The 24,782-nt window shown below is 38.4% G+C and overlaps 1 protein-coding gene across 3 annotated transcripts in view; it reads right to left on the minus strand.

The window, feature by feature from the left end:
* Positions 1 to 24,782, minus strand: part of DENND4A (DENN domain containing 4A) — a 98,811-nt gene that overhangs the window by 27,320 nt on the left and 46,709 nt on the right. For all 3 annotated transcript variants that reach the window (XM_048866668.2, XM_048866667.2, XM_048866665.2), the window contains exons 10-18: positions 24,118 to 24,293; positions 19,115 to 19,215; positions 16,018 to 16,236; positions 15,503 to 15,648; positions 7,182 to 7,315; positions 6,646 to 6,781; positions 1,329 to 1,535; positions 1,115 to 1,243; positions 672 to 816 (exon numbers count right to left, since the gene is read on the minus strand). In XM_048866668.2, the coding sequence (XP_048722625.1) occupies positions 672 to 816; positions 1,115 to 1,243; positions 1,329 to 1,535; positions 6,646 to 6,781; positions 7,182 to 7,315; positions 15,503 to 15,648; positions 16,018 to 16,236; positions 19,115 to 19,215; positions 24,118 to 24,293 (1,393 nt within the window). The remainder of the gene's footprint in view (positions 1 to 671; positions 817 to 1,114; positions 1,244 to 1,328; positions 1,536 to 6,645; positions 6,782 to 7,181; positions 7,316 to 15,502; positions 15,649 to 16,017; positions 16,237 to 19,114; positions 19,216 to 24,117; positions 24,294 to 24,782) is intronic.

The following is a 24,782-nucleotide window of genomic DNA, read 5'->3' on the forward strand; positions in this document are numbered from 1 at the left end:
CTGTTCCACAATGCTTATGTCACTAAAACTATGCTTCCATGACTAACAGCATCCAGATCTCTTTAAGAACACAGCATGGTAACATTTTACCAGTCATAAAGACATAAAAAAACAAAACCAATAGTCTGTCAATACATATTTGTTCAAGCTAATAATTTAGAAGTACATTATTGGATTGATTGGCTGTGGAGCCTCAGCCCAGCCTTGTGACTGTACAATTTTACACACTCCATCCTGCGTACACGCTTTTCAAACACAAAAGCATGCATACAATAGTTATGGGTTCTATGTGTACAAATTCTATTACTTGGTTTCTAAATTGTGCATACGCATCACCTAGCTATGCAACTGTTAGCATGTTAAAAGTATGCGTACAAACTGACATTGCCTGCCAAATATCTGACCTTAAGATCTGAAAAAAGTGAGTCACATAATAAAATATCTGCTGCACTGAGAAGTGTCCTAGTAACATGAATGAAGTAAAGATAGATGAGCATTTGGCATTTTAATTGTAAGACAGGAAACAAATTTTTTTATTTAAAAATATCTATGTTCATGTAATTTCTATTAAATAACTAATATAGAAGTAATTCAATTCTTTGACAGATTTTTTTAAAAAATACAACTTGCTTATCAATGTAAGCTAATATAAAAATGTATGAATACTCTACCGGAAAGAGCTGCTTGTGGTGTGTTGACAGATAGTTTTTTTAAAGCTTTTTTAAATTGCGCTATTCCTAATACAACATTTCTTATCTTCGTCCATAGGAAATAGCCACTTCTGTTACTTGAAGGCCAGGTGCTTTCCAAAACAGCCTATTCAATTAACAAAGTCAGATTAAATGATTGTAAGAAGTCCTTGCTTTCTATTACAGATTTTTAAGATTTTTAAATACAAGGATGTTCAAAAAGTAGTTCGCTGACTTAAAATCAAACTGGCAAGAAACATGCTACATTAATAAGTAAATCTTAGAATGTGAAAAAAAAACCCACAGCAATTTTTTAACTTATTTCTATAAAAAATATTCCTTGAGTAATTTTTGCTTGCTATTTAGTTATGTACAATGATAAGAATATATCAGCCTTCTTTCTGTCCTCCGCACAAAACACTTACCTTATTATAGTAACCATATGTAATGGCATTAGGGTCAACACCGGCTTTTTTCATTTCAAAAAGGACTCTCACTGCAAGCACGGGCTGGCCATATTGCCCACATAGCTGCATAAGCACCCGATAACATACCTGAAAACAGACATTTTTAGCGTTTCGTTTTATAACAGAATTTATACAAAATTTGAAACAAAAACGCCAGGATTCACTTTTTTACCTCATCAGGGGGATCTATCTTTTTGGTATGCATTTTTCGCAGCACATCATATGCAGTTCTCAGAGCCCTGACTTTTGAATGGCATACTTTCACATACGCTGGAAGGCAGATAAACCATAGGCCATAGCAGTGACGCAGCAAACACCTGGACCACATCTGAGGAATGGAGGAGTACCTCTTAGCTATCTTATGGGCTGACTTTATTTCCTGTAAAGAGGCATTCAGTTAGCATCTTTAATATACATATTCGATTTTTTAGAAATGAATCAGTTGCTCATAAAAGACACACTGAAATTTATGCCAGAAGCTAGATGACAGACAGGCAGGAGAAGCAGCACCACACGAGGGGCTCAGTTCTTACCAGAGATAAGCAGAGATGCTTCTTGTAGAATCAGCTCCTGTGGAATTAATAGCTGCACACAAAAAAGCTACTTACTTCTCAAAGACTTTATACTAAATTACTGAAGCCTTCTGCTTGCATAAACAAATAATTGACTCTCCCCCAGCCCTCTCTCTCTCTCTCTCACACACACACACACACACTGAGAATAACTGAAAATGTGATTCAAGGTGGTTAGCTGTCCTTATATATAATATATATATATATATATATTATTGCATATTAGGTCTTGGAAATTACTCAGTTGTCAGCACAGGCCTCCAAGTCAACCCAGTTTTCAATAGTTTTTCTTTGTCCATTCAGACAAAAAAAATAAAAAGTTCATCATCTATACAATGATAGCTTCTCTTTCCCTCCCCCTCATTTCTACCTTCATCATTTGAGTAGTGTCATGGAAAAGTACTCATGATTCTAATCAAAAGCATCTGATTTATAATCAAATATTAACATACATTTGTGAGACTAATTCAGAATACTGACAGGTACCAAAAAGGAATTGTCCAATTCCAAATGGTGACAACATTCAAAGTAAAGAAAACAAAAACCAACCAAACAGAAGATCCTAAATCTTGTGCTTCTTTCCAAACAAGTTTCAAGCATCCATTATATTTTGTAGATGTTTGCACACTCAAAAGTTAGGTGGATGGGGTATGCCGGCAGCCATGTCATTTTGCTATGATCTTGTCAGATTTCATGAACTAAGCATAATTAGATCAGGTCTAAATTTGGAAGGAGGCCTCAAAAGACCATTTAGCTGCTTTACCTGGATCCTAGGAAACAGCATTATCAATTTGACATAAGATTTTTTTTTTTTGAATCAGTACTGAGTCAAACACCCACCATGGTCAAAGAGCACCATACCACAAATGGTGACTTCTTTCAAAGGAAATATAGACCCTAAGTTCTGTCCACTTGTGGTTATTATAAATCCTAGGATGCTTTCTTGCCAGATTACAACTCAGGTATTGTATTCTGCCTACTTACAACCCCCAGGCACTTCCACAGTTGTATACCGTATTCTTTACTTACTATCAAACTACTATGAAGTATTGCCATATACTATCAGGGTTGGAAGGGACCTCAGGAGGTCATCCAGTCCGACCTCCTGCTCAAAGCAGGACCAATCCCCAACTAAATCATCCCAGGCAGGGCTTTGTCAAGCCTGACTTTAAAAACTTCAAAGAAAGGAGATTCCACCAGCTCCCTAGGTAATGCATTCCAGTGTTTCACCACCTACCTAGTGAAAAAGTTTTTCCTAATATCCAACCTAAACCTCCCCCACTGCAACTTGAGACCATTACTCCTCATTCTGTCATCAGCTACCACTGAGAACAGCCTAGATCCATCCTCTTTGGAACCCCCTTTCAGGTAGTTGAAAGCAGCTATCAAATCCCCCCTCATTCTTCTATTCCGCAGACTAAACAATCCCCGTTCCCTCAGTCTCTCCTCACAAGCCATGTGTTCCAGTCCCCTAATCATTTTTGTTGCCCTCCGCTGGACGTTTTCCAATTTTTCCACATCCTTCTTGTAGCGTGGGGCCCAAAACTGGACACAGTACTCCAGATGAGGCCTCACCAATGTCGACTAGAGGGGAACGATCATGTACCTTGATCTGCTGGCAATGCCCCTACTTATACATCCTACTTATACAACAGCTGCTGTTCTCTACACCAGAGAGTCTTATATTGTGATGTTTAATTACTAATACTCCCACAGTAAAGTGCTTTGAAGTACTCAGAGGGAAGATACTGTAAAAGTACAGAATCTTATTATCACAAAGTTTTTTTTGTTGGTGGTGGGTTTTTTTAAATTTTTCTTTTTTGGTGTCCTTTAGGTTTCAGTCACCAGGAACAAGAGGGAAGGAAACCCTGTTTTCATCCAGTTTCTCAGAAAATTCATGAAAGCCAGCCTGCAATAATTTTAAAACCTCTACATGCTAAATTAGGTGAAAGATCATAAATGGGTTCCAAAGATGAAAGATTCCTAATACCACATGAGCTCTTATTAGCAGTGCTCTTGAATATTCCAGTTTGATTAATTCTCTCTTTCTTAATGATTCATGCAGATCAGGAAACATGGGGACAAACCAGTAATTCCTTTTATCTGACAAGACAACCAAGCTTTGTAGAAGAATACTATGAAGGCCAGTGAAAGCACAGATACTTTCAGCTTTTTTACACTCGGGATGCTACTACACTATGATCTAGCACTTACTGTGATTTTAAGACCAGACCATTGCAGAGGTTTGGTTCTTCAAGATGTCATAGCTTATAATATTGGTGAAAGTCCAGCAAACTGTTTTTTGTTACCAATAATTCAATTAGATCTCTGTGAAAAGAGACTATCCATCAACCAGCTACAAACTGAAAATTTTGAACACGTTATCTTCGGATCCTGTCTATATAGGTAGAAGAAAATGGACAGTATTATATAGCAAGGGTAAGAAGGAGGCTGTTCTGTCAAGGCATTTTTAGGACCAAAAAAACAGGCAAAAGTCCTGGAAATAAAAAGTCAAGAGGCCTGGCACTGTTTTATACCTCAAGAAACCGCAAGTTGTAGCCAGAAGTGGGAAAAAAGCATGGATAAATATAGTAGCGTCAGAATTCTACATTTCCAAGGATAAACTATTTGTACTGCCAAATGTTAATGATTTTAAAAGACACTTCATTACTACAAATACAGAATGTAAATATTCATCTGAAATGTAATTCTCAGCACTGTCCATTAGAGGGGAAAATAAGCTACTTAAAATACTTGTTTAAGTCAGGAGCACGACAGATCATAAAAATCAAGACATAGTGAACTGAATAGTGATCAAGCAAGCTCTGTAGCAGTAACGACTGCAAGTGCTCACTCATTAAGCAAAAGCTGATTACATGACCAAATACTCAAAAGAAATTTTCATTAATTAAATTAAGTACAATGTGTGTATGCCCATGTACATCCAATTTAGTGCTCATCAGTAATTTGTAAAGCAAGAAACATTAGGTGATTTATCATAGAATCATAGAATATAAGGGTTGGAAGGGACCCCAGAAGGTCATCTAGTCCAACCCCCTGCTCAAAGCAGGACCAATTCCCAGTTAAATCATCCCAGCCAGGGCTTTGTCAAGCCTGACCTTAAAAACCTCTAAGGAAGGAGATTCTACCACCTCCCTAGGTAACGCATTCCAGTGTTTCACCACCCTCATAGTGAAAAAGTTTTTCCTAATATTATTTTTCCTAATAGTATTTATCAATTTATCAATACTGTCAGACTGTAAAACCTACTAGAGAAAATCTGTTTTTAAAAACTTGTATTACGATTTGAAAAGGACTGGACATTTCTTTTTCAGATGTTTGCAAACAAGCCCAGAGAAGCAATGTTGAGCCATCTATAGCAATAGGTGGGGAGGGAAGAAGAAATAAGGTACTTCAATAAAGCTGTGAAAATGGTCACTACCTACTATAAGGAACACAGCCCAGTCCGCCCAGGAATTTAAGGATATCATCAAATCCTTCCCCAAACAACTCCAAGAGAAACTCTACAACCTCATCTCCCACAAACTGACCGCACTCTTCCTGAGCTGGTTCTTGAGACTGCCACCCTCTCAGTGGAAATCCCTCCTGAAGGCCCACTTCTATCAGGCCTAGAAGAAATTAGCTGACATTCGTCTAGTTATCTCAGTTATTTATCTGATCACTGGACTGCACCTTTATGTGGAGGGAAGAGATTTACAGGTGGGAGAAAGAGGTGTGTAAAATCACTAGAATTGTAATGAGGGGAAGATAAGCAGGGCAGAGAGAAAAAGGGAGGGGAATTTAGTGAGTCTGAACATGCACATGTAATAAAAAAAAATGCGTACCTGTTACCACTCATCAGTTTGCTTGTAATTCTTTCCCCCAACCTCCCATTTAAGTTTGTGTATTTGTAGACGGTACACTCTTTGGGAGAGGAACTGTATCTTCCTGTGTGTTTGGAACTCATTTACCCATCTGTAGGTGCTATAGCAATCTAAATAATGAATACTAATAGAATGGAGATTGCCCTAAAAAGAGAGTGTAAAAGTTTGCTTGGTCATCCGATTTGATGACACAGGTGGCACAAGACAGAAAGCAGAAAAAATGTCCACTTCTTAAATAACTATGGGAGAGGAAGGTGAGAAAGCTCCTTGTGCCCTTAAGTAGAAAAAAAGAGACTTGTTTAGAGATAACAACTCCAAGTCTAGCAGTCTCTACAGGAAATTATGAGCTACAACTGGTAATATATAGTGGGGAAAAAGGGAAATATGGGATTCCTATACTAGTGCCATGTCTCCAGGATGGCTGAAATCCTCTTTACTTTTCAGTGTGGGACTCATCCTTTCAAGAATCGGGAGCATAGGGACACTCAGGGCTCTCAGTGGATATGGCTAGCCAATAGAATCCAAACTCACACTACAACAGAATATATGTCAGGGGTAGGCAACCTATGGCACGCGTGCCAAAGGCGGCACGCAAGCTGATTGTCAGTGGCACACACGCTGCCCGGGTCCTGGCCACCGGTCCGGGGGGACTCTGCATTTTAAATGAAGCTTCTTCACATTTTAAAAACCTTATTTACTTTACATACAATAATAGTTTAGTTATATATTATAGACTTATAGAAAGAGACCTTCTAAAAACATTAAAATGTATTACTGGCACGCAAAACCTTAAATTAGAGTGAATAAATGAAGACTCGGCACACCACTTCTGAAAGATTGCCGACCTCAGATATATGTGCACAAACAGTTGAAGAAGAATCAATCTTGCCCAAGTTAAGTTTCTTGGTGACGAAAATTATTTTTAGTTGCATCTACAACCATGGTAACCAAGGGTATTGATGGCTAAGCGTGGAAGCAGAAGGCCCTTATAAACTTTTAAAACTTCTCTAGTAATTGAAATATTTCAAAGTACCTGTTTTGTTCTCCTGAACATTGGGGATGGGCTGTTGGGACTACTGGCTTTTGAAGACAATTTGTTATTTGGTGTAGTCAGGAACCCCTCAGGTGGGTCAAACAAATCTAGTTTCAGCACAGGAAATCCACTATAGCTATAAAAGAAAAGAATGCCATAATCTAACCTTTATAAGACAGTTTCAATCAGAAGTGAACATAAGGTCTAAGAATATCAGTCATACTTTCCTCAGGTAAAAGGAACAGAAAGTTTTTTTACTGAAAGTTCTGGATAACTTGCATAAACACACAAGCTCTCAACTTGTTGCATCCACTTACGTAACCAATTTTGAGTCTTAAGTAACAGTCATTAAAGCTTCAGTTCAGCTGGCACAGCAGGCTTTTCACATGTAAGCTTTTTACAGAATGAAAAATTGTGGGACTGGAAAGTTGTATTCTATAGGTATCACAATATAGCTCTATAAATTAGCTGCAGAAAGGCAACAGGGCACTTTTTTGTTGTTGCTGGCAATTATTTTATGCTGCTCCCTTGAGTACCTGTACTGCAAAGGGTGCTCTTCGCCATTAGGTAGGTGAGGGATCTCAGGTGGTGTTATGAAAACTGTGTGTTCACTCTTGTAGGACTCATCCAACTCTATAAGCCGTGTTTCACCACTCTTGTCCATATCTATCTGCAGAAATTTAATTACAAGAAAAGTGTGTGTTAAAGTTATATTTGGTTACAGGAAATTAACGTTAAGTCTACTGCACAGCACAGGCAAACACTATGCAATGTTGGCATCGAAGGATTGTATTTGGGAGCTAGGAACTCCTGGCAAGGTGATGATTAAGAGGCACAGTTGTTGGGGGGAGGTTAAATGAGGACTAGCTATGTAAAGTTGATGTGCCTTTTTGCTAAAGCCTTTTTCCAGTCTAAATTTATATGACAGCCCCCAAACCAGGGAAGGAACGCTGCTAAGAAAACACCTTTTGATACTTGGATGCTTTATTTGTAACTATTTTTAGCACTTCAAGACCGACCTGATGTTCAGCTTTGAGATATCTACCTCAGAACATTTATCTGTTTAGTGACTAATTTGTTTTTCATTCATATAATAAGCTCATAGCCATTTTGTTTCCTCATGGATCCCTTTAACTGTCCAGAGGAGTTGTTTTTGTGAGGACCACCACCTTTCAGAGGTAAGCCACTCTAAACTTGTGTGCAAACAGAAGAAATTGCTTCAACTTAATTTTCCAATATGAATATTTACAGCTATTCTTCTATTCCAACTTGATCGCTGACTGGACTAGTAACAGAAGCCTGATCCAAATGGTGTAATTTAGTGAGATCACACAGCTCTGCACAGCAATTTCAGTTCCTTACATAGTAATTAACTTTGGTAATTGATATAAACTAGCAAACCTTTCTGTCTGCTTAGTGTTCACATATTTAAAGAGATTCCAGATTTAAGGCATCTGACCTATCCAAAGTAACGGATGTTGCTCAAACTTTCTGCTCCCTGTTAGATAGGAAGAATTGGGCTCAGTTGTAACATTCAATTAGGCAAAACAAAAATTGCTGTTTTCCTCAAGAACCAAAAGGAAGTAGAGGCTGCCTAGCAATATTACCAAAAGCTTCTCTTTCCATTCCTTGAGCCACAGAAACAAAGTGTGATTGTTTCACTGGAGAGAAGAGAAGAAGAACAAAAGAAGAGAATTTTTACCACATACCAACAGATCTTCTTAGCATTATAGTTTGAATCATTTGTGTGCATCAGCAGCAGTTGCGCTGGAAACTGTAGAATTTCAGATGGTTCTCAAAACAACCTACTCAAGTACTATTTCTCACATGGGACACATTTTATTAGCCCACACCAACACTTAAATTCCATGAATGGCCGTGTGGCTGTGAAACGAACTACTGTGATAAGAACGAGCAGGGGCCTGGACTTGAAATTAAAGTCATGCCACATGCCTTCATCATGTATGTCAAGTATATGGCAGGCTCCCTTGGCTGTAAGACAATGTACAGTACTGGATTTTTACCCTCAGCCTTTTCTCCTTGAAAGACAGTTATTGAGCACATACCTAAACTTAGCCTCCGACTGTGTAAGCTTTCAGCTGCTTTTAATAAGCTTATTACACATAACAGATCTGTAGGAGGATATATTCTTTTCCTTTAAGCATGCATTTCTCTATGAGCACAGCACAAGAAGGATGGTAAATCTACCACTTCAGGGAGAGACGAAAGCTTCATGAAGTCACTATGGCCTGATTTTCAGATGCACTCAGCATCCCCAACTCCCAATAAGGTCAATGGGAGTTACAGATGCTCAGCAGCCCTTCTGAAATTCGTAGTTTGCAGTGAGGATCATAATGGCCAAGTGCGTCACGTTTATACAAAATACACCAAAGAATGTTGAAAGGAAAACTGGAAGAAATACATTGTGGATAAAAGCACCAACAACTCATCTGAAATTAGTCTGACTGCACTTTGAGGGCATAACACCAGCAACCTATGCACATTGTGACACTTACTAAGTCTCTCAATCCTATCACTAGTGCCCTACCAAATTCAAGGTCCATTTTGGTCAATTTCATGTTCATAGAATTTTAAAAATTGTAAATTTCATGATTTCAGGTATTTAAATCTGAATTTCAGGGTCTTGTTAACTGTAGGGGTCCTGACCCAAAATGGGGCGGGAGGGGGGGTTGCAAGGTTATTATAGGTATGTCATAGTATTGGCACCCTTACTTCTGTGCTTCTGCCTTCAGAGCTAGGCCCTCAGCCAGCAGCTGCCATTCTCCAGCCACCCAGCTCTCAAGGCAGCAGCACAGAAGTAAGGGTGGCATGGTACAGTATTGCCACCTTTACTCTGTGTTGCTGGTGGGGTCTTGCCTTCAGAGCTGGGCGCCTGGCCCGCAGCTGCCATTCTCTGGCCACCCAGCTCTGAAGGCAGCACAGAAGTAAGGGTGGCAATTCTGTGACCCTCCCCCTACAATAACCTTGCAACCCCCTGGAAACCCCATTTTGGGACAGGACCCCCAGTTTGAGAAACACTGGTCTTCTCGATGAAATATGTACAATATAGGGTAAAATTACACAAGAGACCAGATTTCACAGGGGGAGACCAGATTTCATGCGTTTTTCAGGGCTGTGAATTTGGTAGGGCTCTACCTACCTATCACAGACACAGAAGGGAACTGCACTTTTACTGTGTTTGGATGGCAAGCTCTCTTGCAAGAAATGCCCACTGGTCAGATGAACCACACCTCTGCCACGCTCTCTTTTGTAAAAATTAATTATCCTGTTGGATCCAACATCACTTCTGGCTTTTTGTCCCTGCAATGTTTTTTTCTGCTGGTAATGTGATGCACCTCTCCAACATCAATGAACTGACATCAGGGGAAGTTTGCCTCCTTCCTAGGGCATCGAAAATGCTCAATTTTTGCAGTGGCTGTGTTCAACTCAGATACCATGGCACCTACTTCACATTCATCACAATGATCTAAAAATGTGCTCTTGCTCTCTTTTGGAAGAGTAAACGGCATGGTCTTCAAGTCCACTTTAAGCATCATAGTATCAGAAACTGCAAGGGCACATTATGTAATTCAGATTCAGAGTTATCTGTAGAAATTTCAGAATATTTGGACATGTTCTCTGATTGTTTCTGATATAACTTGCTACAGACACATCTTCTACATCATAGCCAGCAAATATAGAGTGAGCTGTACCTGGCTGAAACAAAGTACAAATGTTTTTCTCCATTAACTCCCCTAAAAAAGGAATCTCAAGTGTAAATATGTATCTGCAGCTAATGGCACTATGCTTATATAGATTTTAAATAAATAAAAACTGCACTAAAATTCAGGAAGATTCACACTAATTATAATTGTTATATTTTAAAAATACATTTAAAACCAAAAATTTAGTGCCGGTCAAAAGTGCCAAACTGAAGGGCCTACAGACTGAAGTCTTCTGTTTATGCACACAAGCATACCATGAGCAGCAGTAGTATAGGCTTCCCTAAGCTGCTGCATGCCTGACCTCGAGGGACCTCTCCAAGGGATGAGTAGGCAGTCTATCCTCTGCAAAGAAGCTAATGAGTCACTAGCAATGGAGACTGTACAGGTAATATGTCCCCTAGAAACTGGACTCAGACACTATTCTGATGAATTTACAATTTGGTATGGTCTTGGTCTTCCTATATATTGTGGTCAACACCATAATACCAATAAAACAACTACTGAGTCACTTCACATAGGCTGTCAATTACTAGCCTGAGCTGGATTTCAACTGGAGATCACTGAAACAATTTGTCCATGCATCCTGTAAGTCAAAACACCTTCTACCATTCTAAATATACAACACTAGGAAAATGATACCCTCTGAACCCGGGCTTTATTTGTACTAAACTGTCACTGACTACAATGCCTGTTTTTTAAAAGCTTAGCAAAAGGCATTTTTTCTATAGAAAAATACTTTGCTGAACTTGAACTACGAAACCTACAGATTGACACTTGATTCCTGGAAGTTTAGCAACTGTAGATTCAGGTACAGAAAAAGCTGATTCCTCCAGCAACATAAAATTAAAATAACTTCATAGTTTCTCTCTTTACTGTGTAAGAGATACATACATAATATAGTTTTGAAAGGATCCTTGAAAAACACATTTAAAATTTGATAAACACAGCTTTTTTGGTACACAGAGATGCTCTTAATTATGCATTTTACTGCATGAGACAAATTGAGAGGATTAGCTATTTAATCATCTGAACAGCAAACATATGTCTCTTTAAAAAGACGAAATAAATTAAACTTTACTTGATAATTTAAATATTTCTAAAGATTTAAAGAAACAAGTTTTTATTTTTGGTTGCAGCAATAAAGTATGTTAAACTCAGAAGTTTATATGGATTGAAGTATTTCTGAATTATTTCAGGAAAAATGAGATCTTGTGAAAAAATTTAGCAATGTCTAAGGCCTTACTTGAATTGCAAGCTAATAGTAAAAAATTGTAGCCGAGTTGTGGACAAGCCATGGAAAATTGCGGAAAAATAATAATGGACCTTATTATTTGTGGTAATAAAGTTCATTATTACTTTTCTGTGATTTTCTGCAGTTGGCTGCCTGGGGCTGAGAGTGGGGGCTTCTGCTGTTGGCTGCCTGGGACTCCCACTGTCAACCCTTCACATGGTGGGGCTCCCGCTGTCAAAACTACAGTGGAAGCCTAATATTGTGGAATTCATAATTTCCGCAATACCGCAAGTTAAGTAGCAATATCCTTTTATTATACAAAATAGATAATCAATAAAGAACTACTTCTGTGTAAGGGAAATTGCGGTGAACAAGAGACTACGCCTTGGCTTGAGATGCTCCCATGGTGGGGCTTTGGAACAGGGCCATCATACTGGCTCCAGTTGTACATACCATAAAATTGGTTATCTTAAAGATGAACAAGATGGTGGTAGGCAACCTCATCATTCAGTTGTGTTCAAAGACAACCACACAGACACCTCTGTACTGTTCCAGTCATGGACAGATGGCCAATATAAATATCTGGTTATCGGAGGGGAAGGAGGAGAATGACCCAGCTAACTGTTGATTTTCCTATAGTATAGTTCTTGCATTTTTAATTGTAGTAAGCCTTATATCATAAACCCAAAAACAATGTCAGGGGTACAGGGGCCAAGGAATACAGTGTGAAAGGACCTTACTATTGCTCTGATGTTGAAGAAATCCCTTTGTGAGGATCTATTCATCCTATTGAGAAAAATCTGGCTGGGGGAAATTACTCCATGGAGATCAGCAAATCCTAGGTGCGTAATACAGTTTTTATGTGCCTCAGTTTCCCTATCTTTAGGAGTAGCTGCCCACTTTTGTAAAGTTCATGGAGATTCTTAGACAAAAAGCACAATGCAAGGATTATTATAAAAGCATTGTATAAGACTTTTATTCTCACAACATCCTGGTGAGACAGTAAGTATTATCCCCATTTTAGAGACTGGAAACAGACATACTGTAGACAGGTTTCCCACAGAATGAAGTGGAGAAAGAACCAGGACAGGAATAAATGAGTTCCAGGCTCTCAGCCTTATACTCAAACACACCGCCATTTTCTTCTTTTCTAAAAGTAGAACCTCTTGCTTTGTCTTAAGACCTGCATAAACTATTTGCTGACTGTATAGTGGCAGCATCAACAGAAGAGTTACTCCTTCAGAGTATTGCTTGAACTCCCAGAACAAATAATAATTTTAGCTAAGACACTGATTTGTGCGCACACTGAAACCATTCAATAAAATAAAATGAAATGTAACAGAGTGAACTTGGCATTTGTATAATAAACTCATTTTGAATAAAAGCCCTATTTAACATTAAGAGACACAATTAGTCTGCACTGCAATTATATCTGAATGCTGCTCAGCAGTGTTAGCCACTAGAGTACATTCTTGTCTGTCTGCAATTTTCCTTTTTAAAAAAGTTTAACATGGGTCACATGCTTCACTAGGAAGCCAGTTCAAGATTTTTTCTGTTAAATTGTGAAGATATCTTGAATGTTTAATTAAATCAATTCATGGTCTACGAACATATACAATTATGCTTTCTTTTATTAATTTGTTTTTGGATAACTATGAAAACCGACCTAAGGCTGGAAAAGCAGATAAGGAGAATTGTGCAAAATTACAACACTTTATAAAATACCAATCAAATCTTTCTGCACAATAAGTCAGATCTGTTCTCAGATTTTTTTTTTTTTCCCAAAGTACAGATTCTTCAGTCAGACTTTCCTTTGCTTTGCCCCCTAACAAGTAACTATTCTAATAATCTTCAACATTAATTCCTGTGGAACAAACAGCAGGTGACCTACTTTACAGGAAATCCTAGACAACAGCACGCATTGCTTATACATCAATGTCCCAGAACAGAATGTTCCAGGTACCTAGCAAGACAACAAACAGATCTTATATTTCCAACAGTATTAATAGGAACTTTTTGTTACAGTAGAATACGGCCAAATAATATTAAAAATTGTGGGTTGCAATTTAATCCTTCCTAAACAGATACACACACTTCTAGCATAATGCAGAAAATAGGAGGTAGACTTTTCAGTCAAGATCAAGCCAATTTTGTGTACTCACTTTTGCACATGGAACTAACTTCATCAGTAAAAGTGCATACATAAGTGGTTTGCCTGTACCAAAGCCATAACATGGCAATTGAGTGCATGTGCATTATTTTGGGCACTATCAACCGTATGCACTAAAACAGAAATTGGGCTTAAAGTCTGGGTGGTACTTAGGCTAAACAAATTTACTTCTGCAAATGATGCACAAACAAACCTACTTTGACATGGGAAGCGCAGCATTCTGGCTGTAAAATGACCTGCCACTATGAGCCGAATCCAGCAAAGCATTCAGACCTTGGCAAAAAGCTAACGTTAGGGCTTGTCTACATGGGGAACTCAGAAAAATCAATCTAATTAAAGGTGTGAATTTAAAGTGGATTGGTTAAACCACATTAAATATCTAGGTGGACACTCTTACTCAGACGTAAAGTGGCCTTAATTCCGTTTAGTTTAATTCACTTTGGAAATGAATTACGATTAAACTGAATTAAGGCTACTTTAATTCTGAATAAGAATGTTCACGTAGGGGCTTAATGCGGTTTAACTAATCCACTTTAAATTAATAATTTGAGTTGATTTGGATTATCTTTTTCCTGAGTGCTTCTGTGTAGACAAGTTCTTAGTTACTGCTGAAAGACACCACTCATAATCCTGGAGTACTCCCACATGCCCTTGACAGAATTATCTTTCCTCTTCTGTGTGTGTTACAGATATGGGAACTGCCTGGCAGTAAAGAAACGAGAGCAGCAGAGAGTATTCCATTAAATGCAGTATGAAGCCATGATGCTAAATTAATGCTACCCACAAAAATGTCATAAGAAAACTTGATAAAGATTTTTCAAAATATATAATAATGTATTGTGCTAGCTGAAGAATTCCATGCAAGATACCCAAGACATTTGATAGCAAGTCTGTTAGGAAATATCCACAGGTAAAAGTAGAATATTCATAAAAGAATTAGATTTAAAACAGCTACAAGAGGAAGGAGGCCTATGTTTTATGGGAAACATATATAATTGTTGTTGCCTAGGAGTGTAAAGAGTAACGATACATATAAATGTTTGCTCATTATACATCAGAGGGTCTATACTAAAACAACTTTTTAAAATTAATAAATTAGAAAAGCTGCAAGTGCTGAGGTAGAATTGATTAAAAGAAATCAACCCAATGTTAGCAAAGATCAAGTGGATCTTATGTTTACTATATAGAAAGCATAAAAAGTAATTAATTGATACTATTCAGTTCCTTAGGATGCTCATATTCAGTTCCAAACAATTACATAGAACATCACACATCCTATGAAAACTGAACTGCTATTTAAGGAATGTGGTATTGTCCTGGTGAACTGTAGGAAGAACTACAACTCAAATGATAAGGAATATCATATTTCCTAATATGGATCAAAACTTTCAAAATGTCTATGTACGTGGATGTACAAATCACAACCTGCATGCGTGCACTGTGCATTGCGGATGCATATTTGAATACTTGGGCTACCTAGCTATTCACTTTACCAGAATCTGCACTTCAACATCGGTAGAAAGTGACTCTAGAGTAACAGTTACACTAAGGCACCAGAAAACAGAAGTGAAACAGGAAAGAAAAAGCAGAAATGGAAATAATTTATAATGAAGCTATATCAAGCTTATTACAATTATATAACAAACATATTACACTATCTACAGTACCTGTGGAAGTGAGCAACAGAAAAAGATAAATCAAGTACTACAAACGTACTAAAAACACACTTACTTTATTTACACAATCATCAAAAAATGCAAGGCTTGCATCCTTATCACTAACAAAGGAACATTCTTCAATGAAGCGAATAAACATTTGAGTTTTAGTCATTGATGTGTAGAATTTTTGATGCGACCGATCTCGACTTTTTAAGAACCCTTAAAACAAAGTATATGCATGTAAGAACACTTTGAAGTGAAGGAAACAGCACATATTTTGCTAACAAATAGGATAATAGTTACAGAAGTTATACAAAAAGTTATCTTTAAAAACTAGCAAATGTTATGAAACATCTCTATTATTGTGTTAACAAATACTATCAATTAGACACATTTTACCTTTTCAATACTGTTTTGCCAGTGGCATCATATCATTTTTGCCCACTACCATTAAATGGTATTTTGATTTTTTCCTTTCAGCACAGTAACAAGAAAATGGTTTCTTCTTCTTCGTTATCACCCCAGTGAAAAATAGTTTTTGCATATTTTATTAGCTTATGATTAAAAATCAAGAATATGAACCTTTACCTTGTAGTTCAAAGAGGGAACTTGCATCTGTGGCGGTCTCAGAAGGTGCCTGTGTTATTGGCCTTAGGTACGACCTATAACCTTTTAATAATGAAGCCATGAAACAAAGAAATGCCTCCTGGATCTCCATATCTAACAAATGCAACTTCTTCCCCGAATTAAAATCATAGTCATTCATTGCTAATTCCATTAATGCATCTTCTCTTGGTCTTTGCTGCACTGTGAACAACAATAGTGTCAAAGCACTCTCCTAGATCAAAAAAATTCTCAGTGTTGACCAAAGCTATCATTTCCTTCTTATCTTATTTGGCGATAAGTGAACTCAATAAGATAAGCAGCCAATATTATAATTTTCTATATCTGGTTTAAATAGAATAGTGAAGTATGATAATTAATTCAGCATGACAGCACACAAATCACTAGTCTGTGGGTTTTACAAGAGGCAGAGAGACAAACACACTTACCTTTTCAGTACAGTTACTATGGCAACAAAGACAGAATTGGTATGGACACTGCTTGGTGACATGCTAATAAAAAGGGTAGTCTATGGAATCTGTTGAAATTTATACAATTAGTTGGCAAAATAAATGAGTTTTTAAGAATATGTTAATCACACATATGGAATGCATATATATTTTATAACGCCTTCTTTCCCAAAGTGCCAACAAGAGGCTTATTGACACTATATATACACACACAAAACCAATGAAATGCATATGGCAATCATCAGCAGCACAGTACAGTGCACAATGAGGGCAGGGAGAAATGGGGGCACTTTGGTAAAGGAAAATAGCACAAATCCCTACTCTTATGAAAGGTGCCTTTAGGTCTTTAGTGTCCATACAAAGCCATTAGGACCCTGATTCCCAAGGCTTCTCTGCTTTTCTCTCCCCTACTCACACAGAGTGGTAACATGCTAATGGTGCCCACATAGAACAGAAATATGGTTTCATTATTGTGTTCCACTGTTCCAACACATTATGGTTGCAGCCATAGCCTCCATTAGAAACTATGAAACTATTAGAAACTAGAAACTATATGAATTTAGACTTTGGTGACAATTCAAGAGGGAATCCATTTTATTCTATATTATATAGACTGTGTACATATTTTAGAAATTGCTAAGAAAATCCTTTTCCAACTGTAAGGTTATATGTAGCCATTAGGAAACTATATGATCTTCATAATAGTTTAATCTTAAATAATACATACTGCCAGTTATGCAGCATGCTGTTTTTAGTAAGTTCTGAACAATACAAGACATTATTAATTTCAGATATCCTCAATGGTCACGACTGTCAAAAATGGATGCATAAAATTAGGAACCTAATATTCTATTTAGGCCCCAAAGTAAGTGGCCTGATTTTCAGAAGTGCTGAGCTCCCACCCTAACTTTAGATGCCCATTTTTAAAGATTTTGGCTAAGGTATATTAACTTCTACAACATATTAAACATGCCCGCTTTGGACCGACTCCATCCCCTTCCTATTCTAATCCATGCCTTAACCACTTGCTATCTCTGCCAGTGCAATTTAGTCTTGTATGACTTTCAGACACTTCTACTTTTTAAGGCCCTCATCCAAAGCCCATTAAAGTCAACTGAAAGACGCCCATTGACTTTAATGGGATTTGGATCTGGTTCTAATTGTCAGGAACTTCAAAATGCTGTTAAGATTTCCCTCTCACTTTATGGAACAGGGTCATATTACCTCCATCACATCAACTGGTTTCCTAACAGTCTACAAGTCCCATTAAAAATTGCCCTCCTGATTTTCAAAACTATGGATTTGGTCCATATTACTACTCTAACCTCATCTCCTGCTTGTGCAAGTCAGTCCTCTAAAAACGTTAGCTATTACAGACCCCAGCAGCCAAGCTTTATGCAGTCCCACTCATGGCCTTTGGCACTGGCTGCATGGGAGGAGATTGAGGGAGGAGAGTGGCAACAGTGTACACTGGATTTCAGCTATTCTAGTTTCACCGCCACTACCAGCCTCACGACAGCAGCCCTGGCATAACCCTCCGACTGGAGCTGCCCCCAAGAATACAAAAAAATGTAAATGTCACAGTAAAACTGTGCACAAGAATGGCACAATGGAGAATCAGGATAGTAAGCTGGTGTGCCCAAAACTACCTCAACTGTCAAATAAAGGCATGAGAAAAATTGGGGGGTCTGTAATGCACAATCTGTCAAGAGTTTTATAGGCCTTGGCCTACTTTTTGCTCTTCTGTCCCCCCTCCTCGTGACGCTTCACTTAAGAGATGTCCTTTCCCTAGTGCTTCATCTCTATTGATGTTCCCCCACCCTAAAAGGCAGTTACAGTAGAACCAAAAAGATACAAATACCAGAGTTATGGACTGACCCATCAACCGGACACCATGTGAAACCAGAAATAACCGATCAGGCAGCAGCAGAGACCCAAAACACCCCCCCCCCCCCAAAAAAAAATTCTGTACCGTGCCTCTATTGCATCTTAAAGATAGGTACATCTGGGCTGCCTGTCCTCACCCCACCCCACCCCACCCCACCCCCATGCACAGGGCAGCCACTTACAGCAACACACTGGAGCTGCTGGCCCAAGACAGCCGGAGCCAGCCAGCCAGCCAGAGTAGGAGCGGCACTGGGGTCTGCTGTACCACTTTTACCCCTTCCCCCCGCCAGGAAGGGGATGGGCTGTTTTTACCCCCCGCCCCCATCCTCCAGGAGGGGGACATGCTGTTTTCATGCTCTCTCACTACTCTCCCCCCCCATAGTCTTGCAAACTCAAGCAGGCACTGAGTAGGAAGCTCAGCTGCTGCTGAAACCTGGCCTGCAATGTTAGCTGCTGGATCTGGAGCCCAAACCGTGCTTTGTTCAGTTACGACATTTCAGAGTTTTGGACAACGTCCATTCCTGAGGTGCCTAATTTGATTACAGTGATTATTTCTAATCTTTAATTTTATGCAAAACTTCTCCTTTTTGTAAAACATTTTGTGATATTTATCACGAAGGATGCCTTCAGTAAACTGTACTGTAACTAAAATCTATCAATCTGTTAACATTAGCTACAATGCACCACAGTTAGTGAAAATCTTGTTTTATACTTCCCCCACTCACATTCTGCCAGTTGTTGATACAAGTTATTTAAAGTGTTCATCAGATTTTTGCAAGGTTTCTTTGGTAAGATCTTCCATGAAATAGTTTTCTTATCTCCAGTTCTAAAAAGGGAAGAAGAAAAGTATTACTATTCAGAGACCATCTTTTTGTTCTATGTTTGTATAGCAACTAGCTCAATAGGGTCCTGGTCCATAATACCAATAAATAAAAATAATAAATGGAAAATATAGTTCTACACAGGGTCTTCTCCAGAAGGACGTAATCTTATATGTATAAAATAAAAATGGGTGTGCATTAGCAATTCACTATATGAAGAACGGTCTTGAGCAAGGGAGGGAAAAGTAGGGATTTAATTTACTGTATGGAGATGTGGTCATAATCATCCAACGGGTTACCCAATGATTCTGCAGCCAAACCCAAGAGTGATGGGAGAAATTATGCTTTAAAAGACAGAAATAGTAATGCATTTAGAGCACATGAAAACAGAGTATTAGTAACAATACCTAATGCCAACCATAGTGTGGGCAGAGATTAAATATATTTCCCCAGAAATTTTCACCGGTGCACCTCAATCTTCTTGTTATTTTACTCCTGGGTCACTGCAGTACAGACTGCCAATGATACACAGTAGGGCGTAAACATTTTACTTCAAACGATCTAGATCAAGGACCGAGCCTAAAAACCATGGCAAAAAAACAGCTAACGAAAAAACCTCCATTGCCATGCCGCATTGGCAGCCACAACCTTTGCCGTTTAAAGAGGCAAAAAGGTTGCATACTATTTATTGTGCTCTGTATTTATCAACTTTCTATTTCATAAAGTTTAAACTTGGTTTTTCTGCACAGAACAGGAATGGTTTAAACCAGGGATCGGCAACCTTTGGCACATGGCCTGCCAGAGTAAGCCCCCTGGTTGACCGGGCTAGTTTGTTTACCTAACGCATCAACAGGTTCGGCCGATCGCGGCTTCCACTGGCTGCGGTTTGCCGCTCCAGGCCAATTGGGGCTGCGAGAAGCAGCGCGGGCTGAAAGGTTGCCGATCCCTGGTTTAAATATTATGAAATATGGCAACTATATATGGTATTTTCTAAACTGTGGTGACTTAGATTTGGAAGGTGGGAATGACTGGAATTATGCAATGACTGGAGTTACGCAATGACCTGGATAAATTAACACATGAGGTGAACTCCACTTTGCTGGAGAGCTGAGGTAAATGTGATCTCAGACAACATGTTGTTGAAGTAATATAAAAGTTACACAGTTTCACCATCAACAGAGGGCAGTGGCAAGTCTTTTAGACCATACTGAAGGCACAAAAATCACAAAAATCTCAACCATTTGTCCATCTGCTTTTTGCCAAACAGTTTATACATATGATATCCACAGACTTCACATGCTCAAAAAAAAAAAATGCATCTGAAACTAGTCATTGCCAGGAGAAGCATGAGGACAGCAATAATGAGAACCAGAAAATAAGAACCTGAATCAACAAGCATGAAAGTAAAGAAAACTTAAAATATTAACATAAAAAGACAGCAGTGGGAAAGAAATGCTGCTTTCTATGGAACCCTTCTTCCCCCAGAAAAAGAAAAAAGAAAAAAACCCCACAACGAAAACAGATCACCACAGTCCAGTCTCAACTGACTGCCAAAAATGCAGAGTAGAAGAGAAAAGGAGTACTTGTGGCACCTTAGAGACTAACCAATTTATTTGAGCATGAGCTTTCGTGAGCTACAGCTCACTTCATCGCATGCATACCGTGGAAACTGCAGCAGACTTTATATATACACAGAGAATATGAAACAATACCTCCTCCCACCCCACTGTCCTGCTGGTAATAGCTTATCTAAAGTGATCATCAGGTGGGCCATTTCCAGCACAAATCCAGGTTTTCTCACCCTCCACCCCCCCACACAAATTCACTCTCCTGCTGGTGCTAGCCCATCCAAAGTGACAACTCTTTTACATAATCAAGTTGGGCTATTTCCTGCACTATTATGTAAAGAGTTGTCACTTTGGATGGGCTAGCACCAGCAGGAGAGTGAATTTGTGTGGGGGGGTGGAGGGTGAGAAAACCTGGATTTGTGCTGGAAATGGCCCACCTGATGATCACTTTAGATAAGCTATTACCAGCAGGACAGTGGGGTGGGAGGAGGTATTGTTTCATATTCTCTGTGTATATATAAAGTCTGCTGCAGTTTCCACGGTATGCATCCGATGAAGTGAGCTGTAGCTCACGAAAGCTCATGCTCAAATAAATTGGTTAGTCTCTAAGGTGCCACAAGTACTCCTTTTCTTTTTGCGAATACAGACTAACATGGCTGTTACTCTGAAACCTGTCATTATGAGTAGAAGAGAGTTGTACAAAATCTCCGAGATCAGCATAGGTGCCTTAACACAATCTTTTTTCACAAAGATTTTTTTTAATTGTGGCCATAAATTTGCACACAAAAATTAGACAGAATTAGACAGAGAACCATCCTATAATTATTAATGATAAATTAAAAACAAAGAAAGGTTAATGAACTCACTAGCTTCTTTAGTTAAAAATAATGAGAATGATACTGACAAGAAAAGCTATCAGTCAGAAAATATTAAAATAAACTTGAATTAGACTTTTGGTATAAAAAAAGATTATTCTTAGAATTTATGAGCTACAGATATATTTAACTGATCTTGAAGAATACTGCTTCCTTCTGATTTTTGGTGTCTTAATACTTTTATATTATATAAAGTTTTATTAAGTGCACAATAGTTCCAAAGGTCATTTTAGAGTAACTTAGTATTAGTTTGTTTCAGCTCTGAATCATTTTATTCAAATTCTCTCCTTAGGACAATATTGCTCAAATAGAGTGTCTCATCTTTATGGGTTACCACAGAGCAGTGTACCAGGCTTAATTTTTTCAGTGCAAAAGTTCTCGCTGGTGGACAATACGTGGACACTGAATTTATACACAAAAAGATACACAGACCTATTTGTTTCTGCAACATCCAAATTATCTCTCTAGCCTGTCTGCGCCCCATTTAGCCTGCAAATGTCTAAAACCAAACTCCAGACCAAAGAGTGTTCACCTCATGCCTTGTGTCCAGCCTATAATCATTATGCCTACATTATTTCAAAAATTGACTATTGTAGTTGATATCACCTCCCATAGTTAGAAATTCTCTGTGCAAGGCTTCATTCCCCCACCCCTTAAAAACAGCCCAGTCTATGTATTGTTTGACTATTCTTTTGTGGACCATGTAACCACGATGGAATGAACAGCAACATTCTCATTTGAAGAACACAGGAAGAATTAAATCAATATTATTTACCCAAGAACTGGAATGGTTGATCTGTATTCTTGCAGTTTTATCCACTTACCAAGTCTTTCCTTTGGGTAACCTGCTAAAAATACACTATGGGTATGTCTACACAGGAAAGAAAAAACAATGTCTGGCCCATGACAGCTGAGTTGGGCTCACAGGGCTTGGGATGCAGGGTTGTTTCACTGCTTGTAAACTTCTGAACTCGGGCTGGAGCCCAAGTTTTGGGACCCTCCCACCACACAGGGTCCTAGAGCCTGGGCTCCAGCCCAAAACTCTACACAGCAATGAAACAGCCCCATGGTCCAAGCCTCTGTGAGCCGGAGTTTTTCTTTGCTGTGCAGACGTACCCTGTCTGCACTCATCCCCTTGGCTCCCAGTACTGTTCCCTAATGGTTTTAAAAGTGCACTGCTATCACTTAAATCTCTTCAGCAGCTGGCTTCTGATTATTTTTGAGATCTGCTAATAACAAATTCCAAAAGCTTTTAAAAAAACCTTAGAAATAACCAGTTCCTGAATAACTTCTGAATATATATTAAAAAAATCCCACAACGCTACACACAATACTTAAAAATCATTAAGTGAGTTATGTTTATTTTTGGCATATCTTATGGAAACGGAAACCCTTGCGCCCTCCTCCTTGGCACTATAAATGGCTTCTACTTAGCTTTTATCAGACACACAGAAACTATAAAGATAAACAACCTTGTTCTACTGAGTGATAGTCTTATGGGTTGTGAGTAGTTACAATAGAATCTCTGATCTGTATTTGAGCTTTATTCTTCTGGTTTAGCTTTCTTTATTTTGCAGAGAATTTTCTACATTCAAAGCTTTTTCACATTAGAGACAATGCGGACTAGTCAACAGAACATGGGATTTCAAGGTAGGGACTTTTGAGTCCTAATGCCATCTCTTGCCCTGACTCACCATGTGATCTTGAGCAAGTCACTTAAACTCTCTCTCTCAGTGTGCCAGCTGAAAAACTGCACTAATACGCATTGACCTTACAGCAGGGCTGTGCAGATTAGTTTGGTAATATTTGTACTGAGCACTCAACTTGACAGCAATCTACCTGCTAAATATTAAGAGGAGAAACAAGTTGGGTGAGGTAATATCTTTTATTGGCTCAACTTCTGTCGGTGAGAGAGACAAGCTTTTGAGCAACACAGAGCTCTTCTTCAGGTCTGGGAAAGGTACTCCAAGAGTCACAGCTAAATGGAAGGTGGAACAGATTGTTTAGCATAAGTAGTTAGCATATATTCAAAGGGACCATTCCAGCAAACTGGCCCATTAAGACCTTTGCAGTTATAGGAAAAAAGAAGGGGTTAGTGGGTTACAGATTGTTGTAATAAGCCATAAATCCAGTGTCTGTGTTCAGTCCAAAATTTTTAGGGTGGAGCAGAGTTTTGAATTTAATTACTTATGCTATATATAAACAGACAGATAGATGATGCCTGGTGATGATGGTAAAGGAGGACTCTGCCTCCTTTCTGCTGAATAGGACAGCAATATCAATAAGCTGTTGCTTCTGGCCAGAGAAGCAGATCCATCATAGAAGAAATAGTGTTAAGATGCTGCTACACAATTGAAACATAATTGGGTAAAAAACAAACTTCAAATGGAATCTCTCAGGTTTTTGCCATAGGAAATAAAACAAATATCACAAACATACAAGAACATCAGTAATAAATACTTACTGAGAAATGGTGTTGGTATCTAGGTCAATACAGCTAACATCTGGTGGGGGATCATACAGATCAAAGTATCTTGAATCAATTCCTACTATGAATGGACATGGTGCACTTAACACATCTGCCAGTGCCAAGGGGCAAAGAGGAATGTATGGGCATGGCCAGTGGAAAGGAAATATCATCTTAAAAAACAGAACAAAACACAATATTCAAATGACATTTATAGAAGGATACAATCTCGAACTGTTTTCCACATTATAAAAACATTTAACATGAAAAGTAACAGCATATGATTGAAACTGTAAACTCTAGTATTAAATAGCTGCTGTCAATTAAAAAGGCAATTTAATTTTTCTTAATTTTTAGTTTACTTAATCTGTAAAAACAGAAATCTTCTGCATACTAGCCGTTTCTCAGTAGAGACACTAACATTGGTCTGTGAGAGAAAAGACATATAAAAATAATATACATCTACAAGCCCTCTGAGGGCAAAACCAAAGAATATAGTCCTACCGGGGGCATTTAGGAAATTAAAGAGTTCCTGCATTTACTGCCTACATATGATAGTGACTGGCACAATATTGTAAATAAGCAAAAGTCAAAGATAGGCTTAAATTCTACCCTTAACTCATTTAACCTCACTTACTTCTGTGGTATCTCAGAGGGGAAAT

Source organism: Caretta caretta, chromosome 10, assembly GCF_965140235.1.
Source record: "Caretta caretta isolate rCarCar2 chromosome 10, rCarCar1.hap1, whole genome shotgun sequence".
NCBI classification, from domain to species: domain Eukaryota; kingdom Metazoa; phylum Chordata; order Testudines; family Cheloniidae; genus Caretta; species Caretta caretta.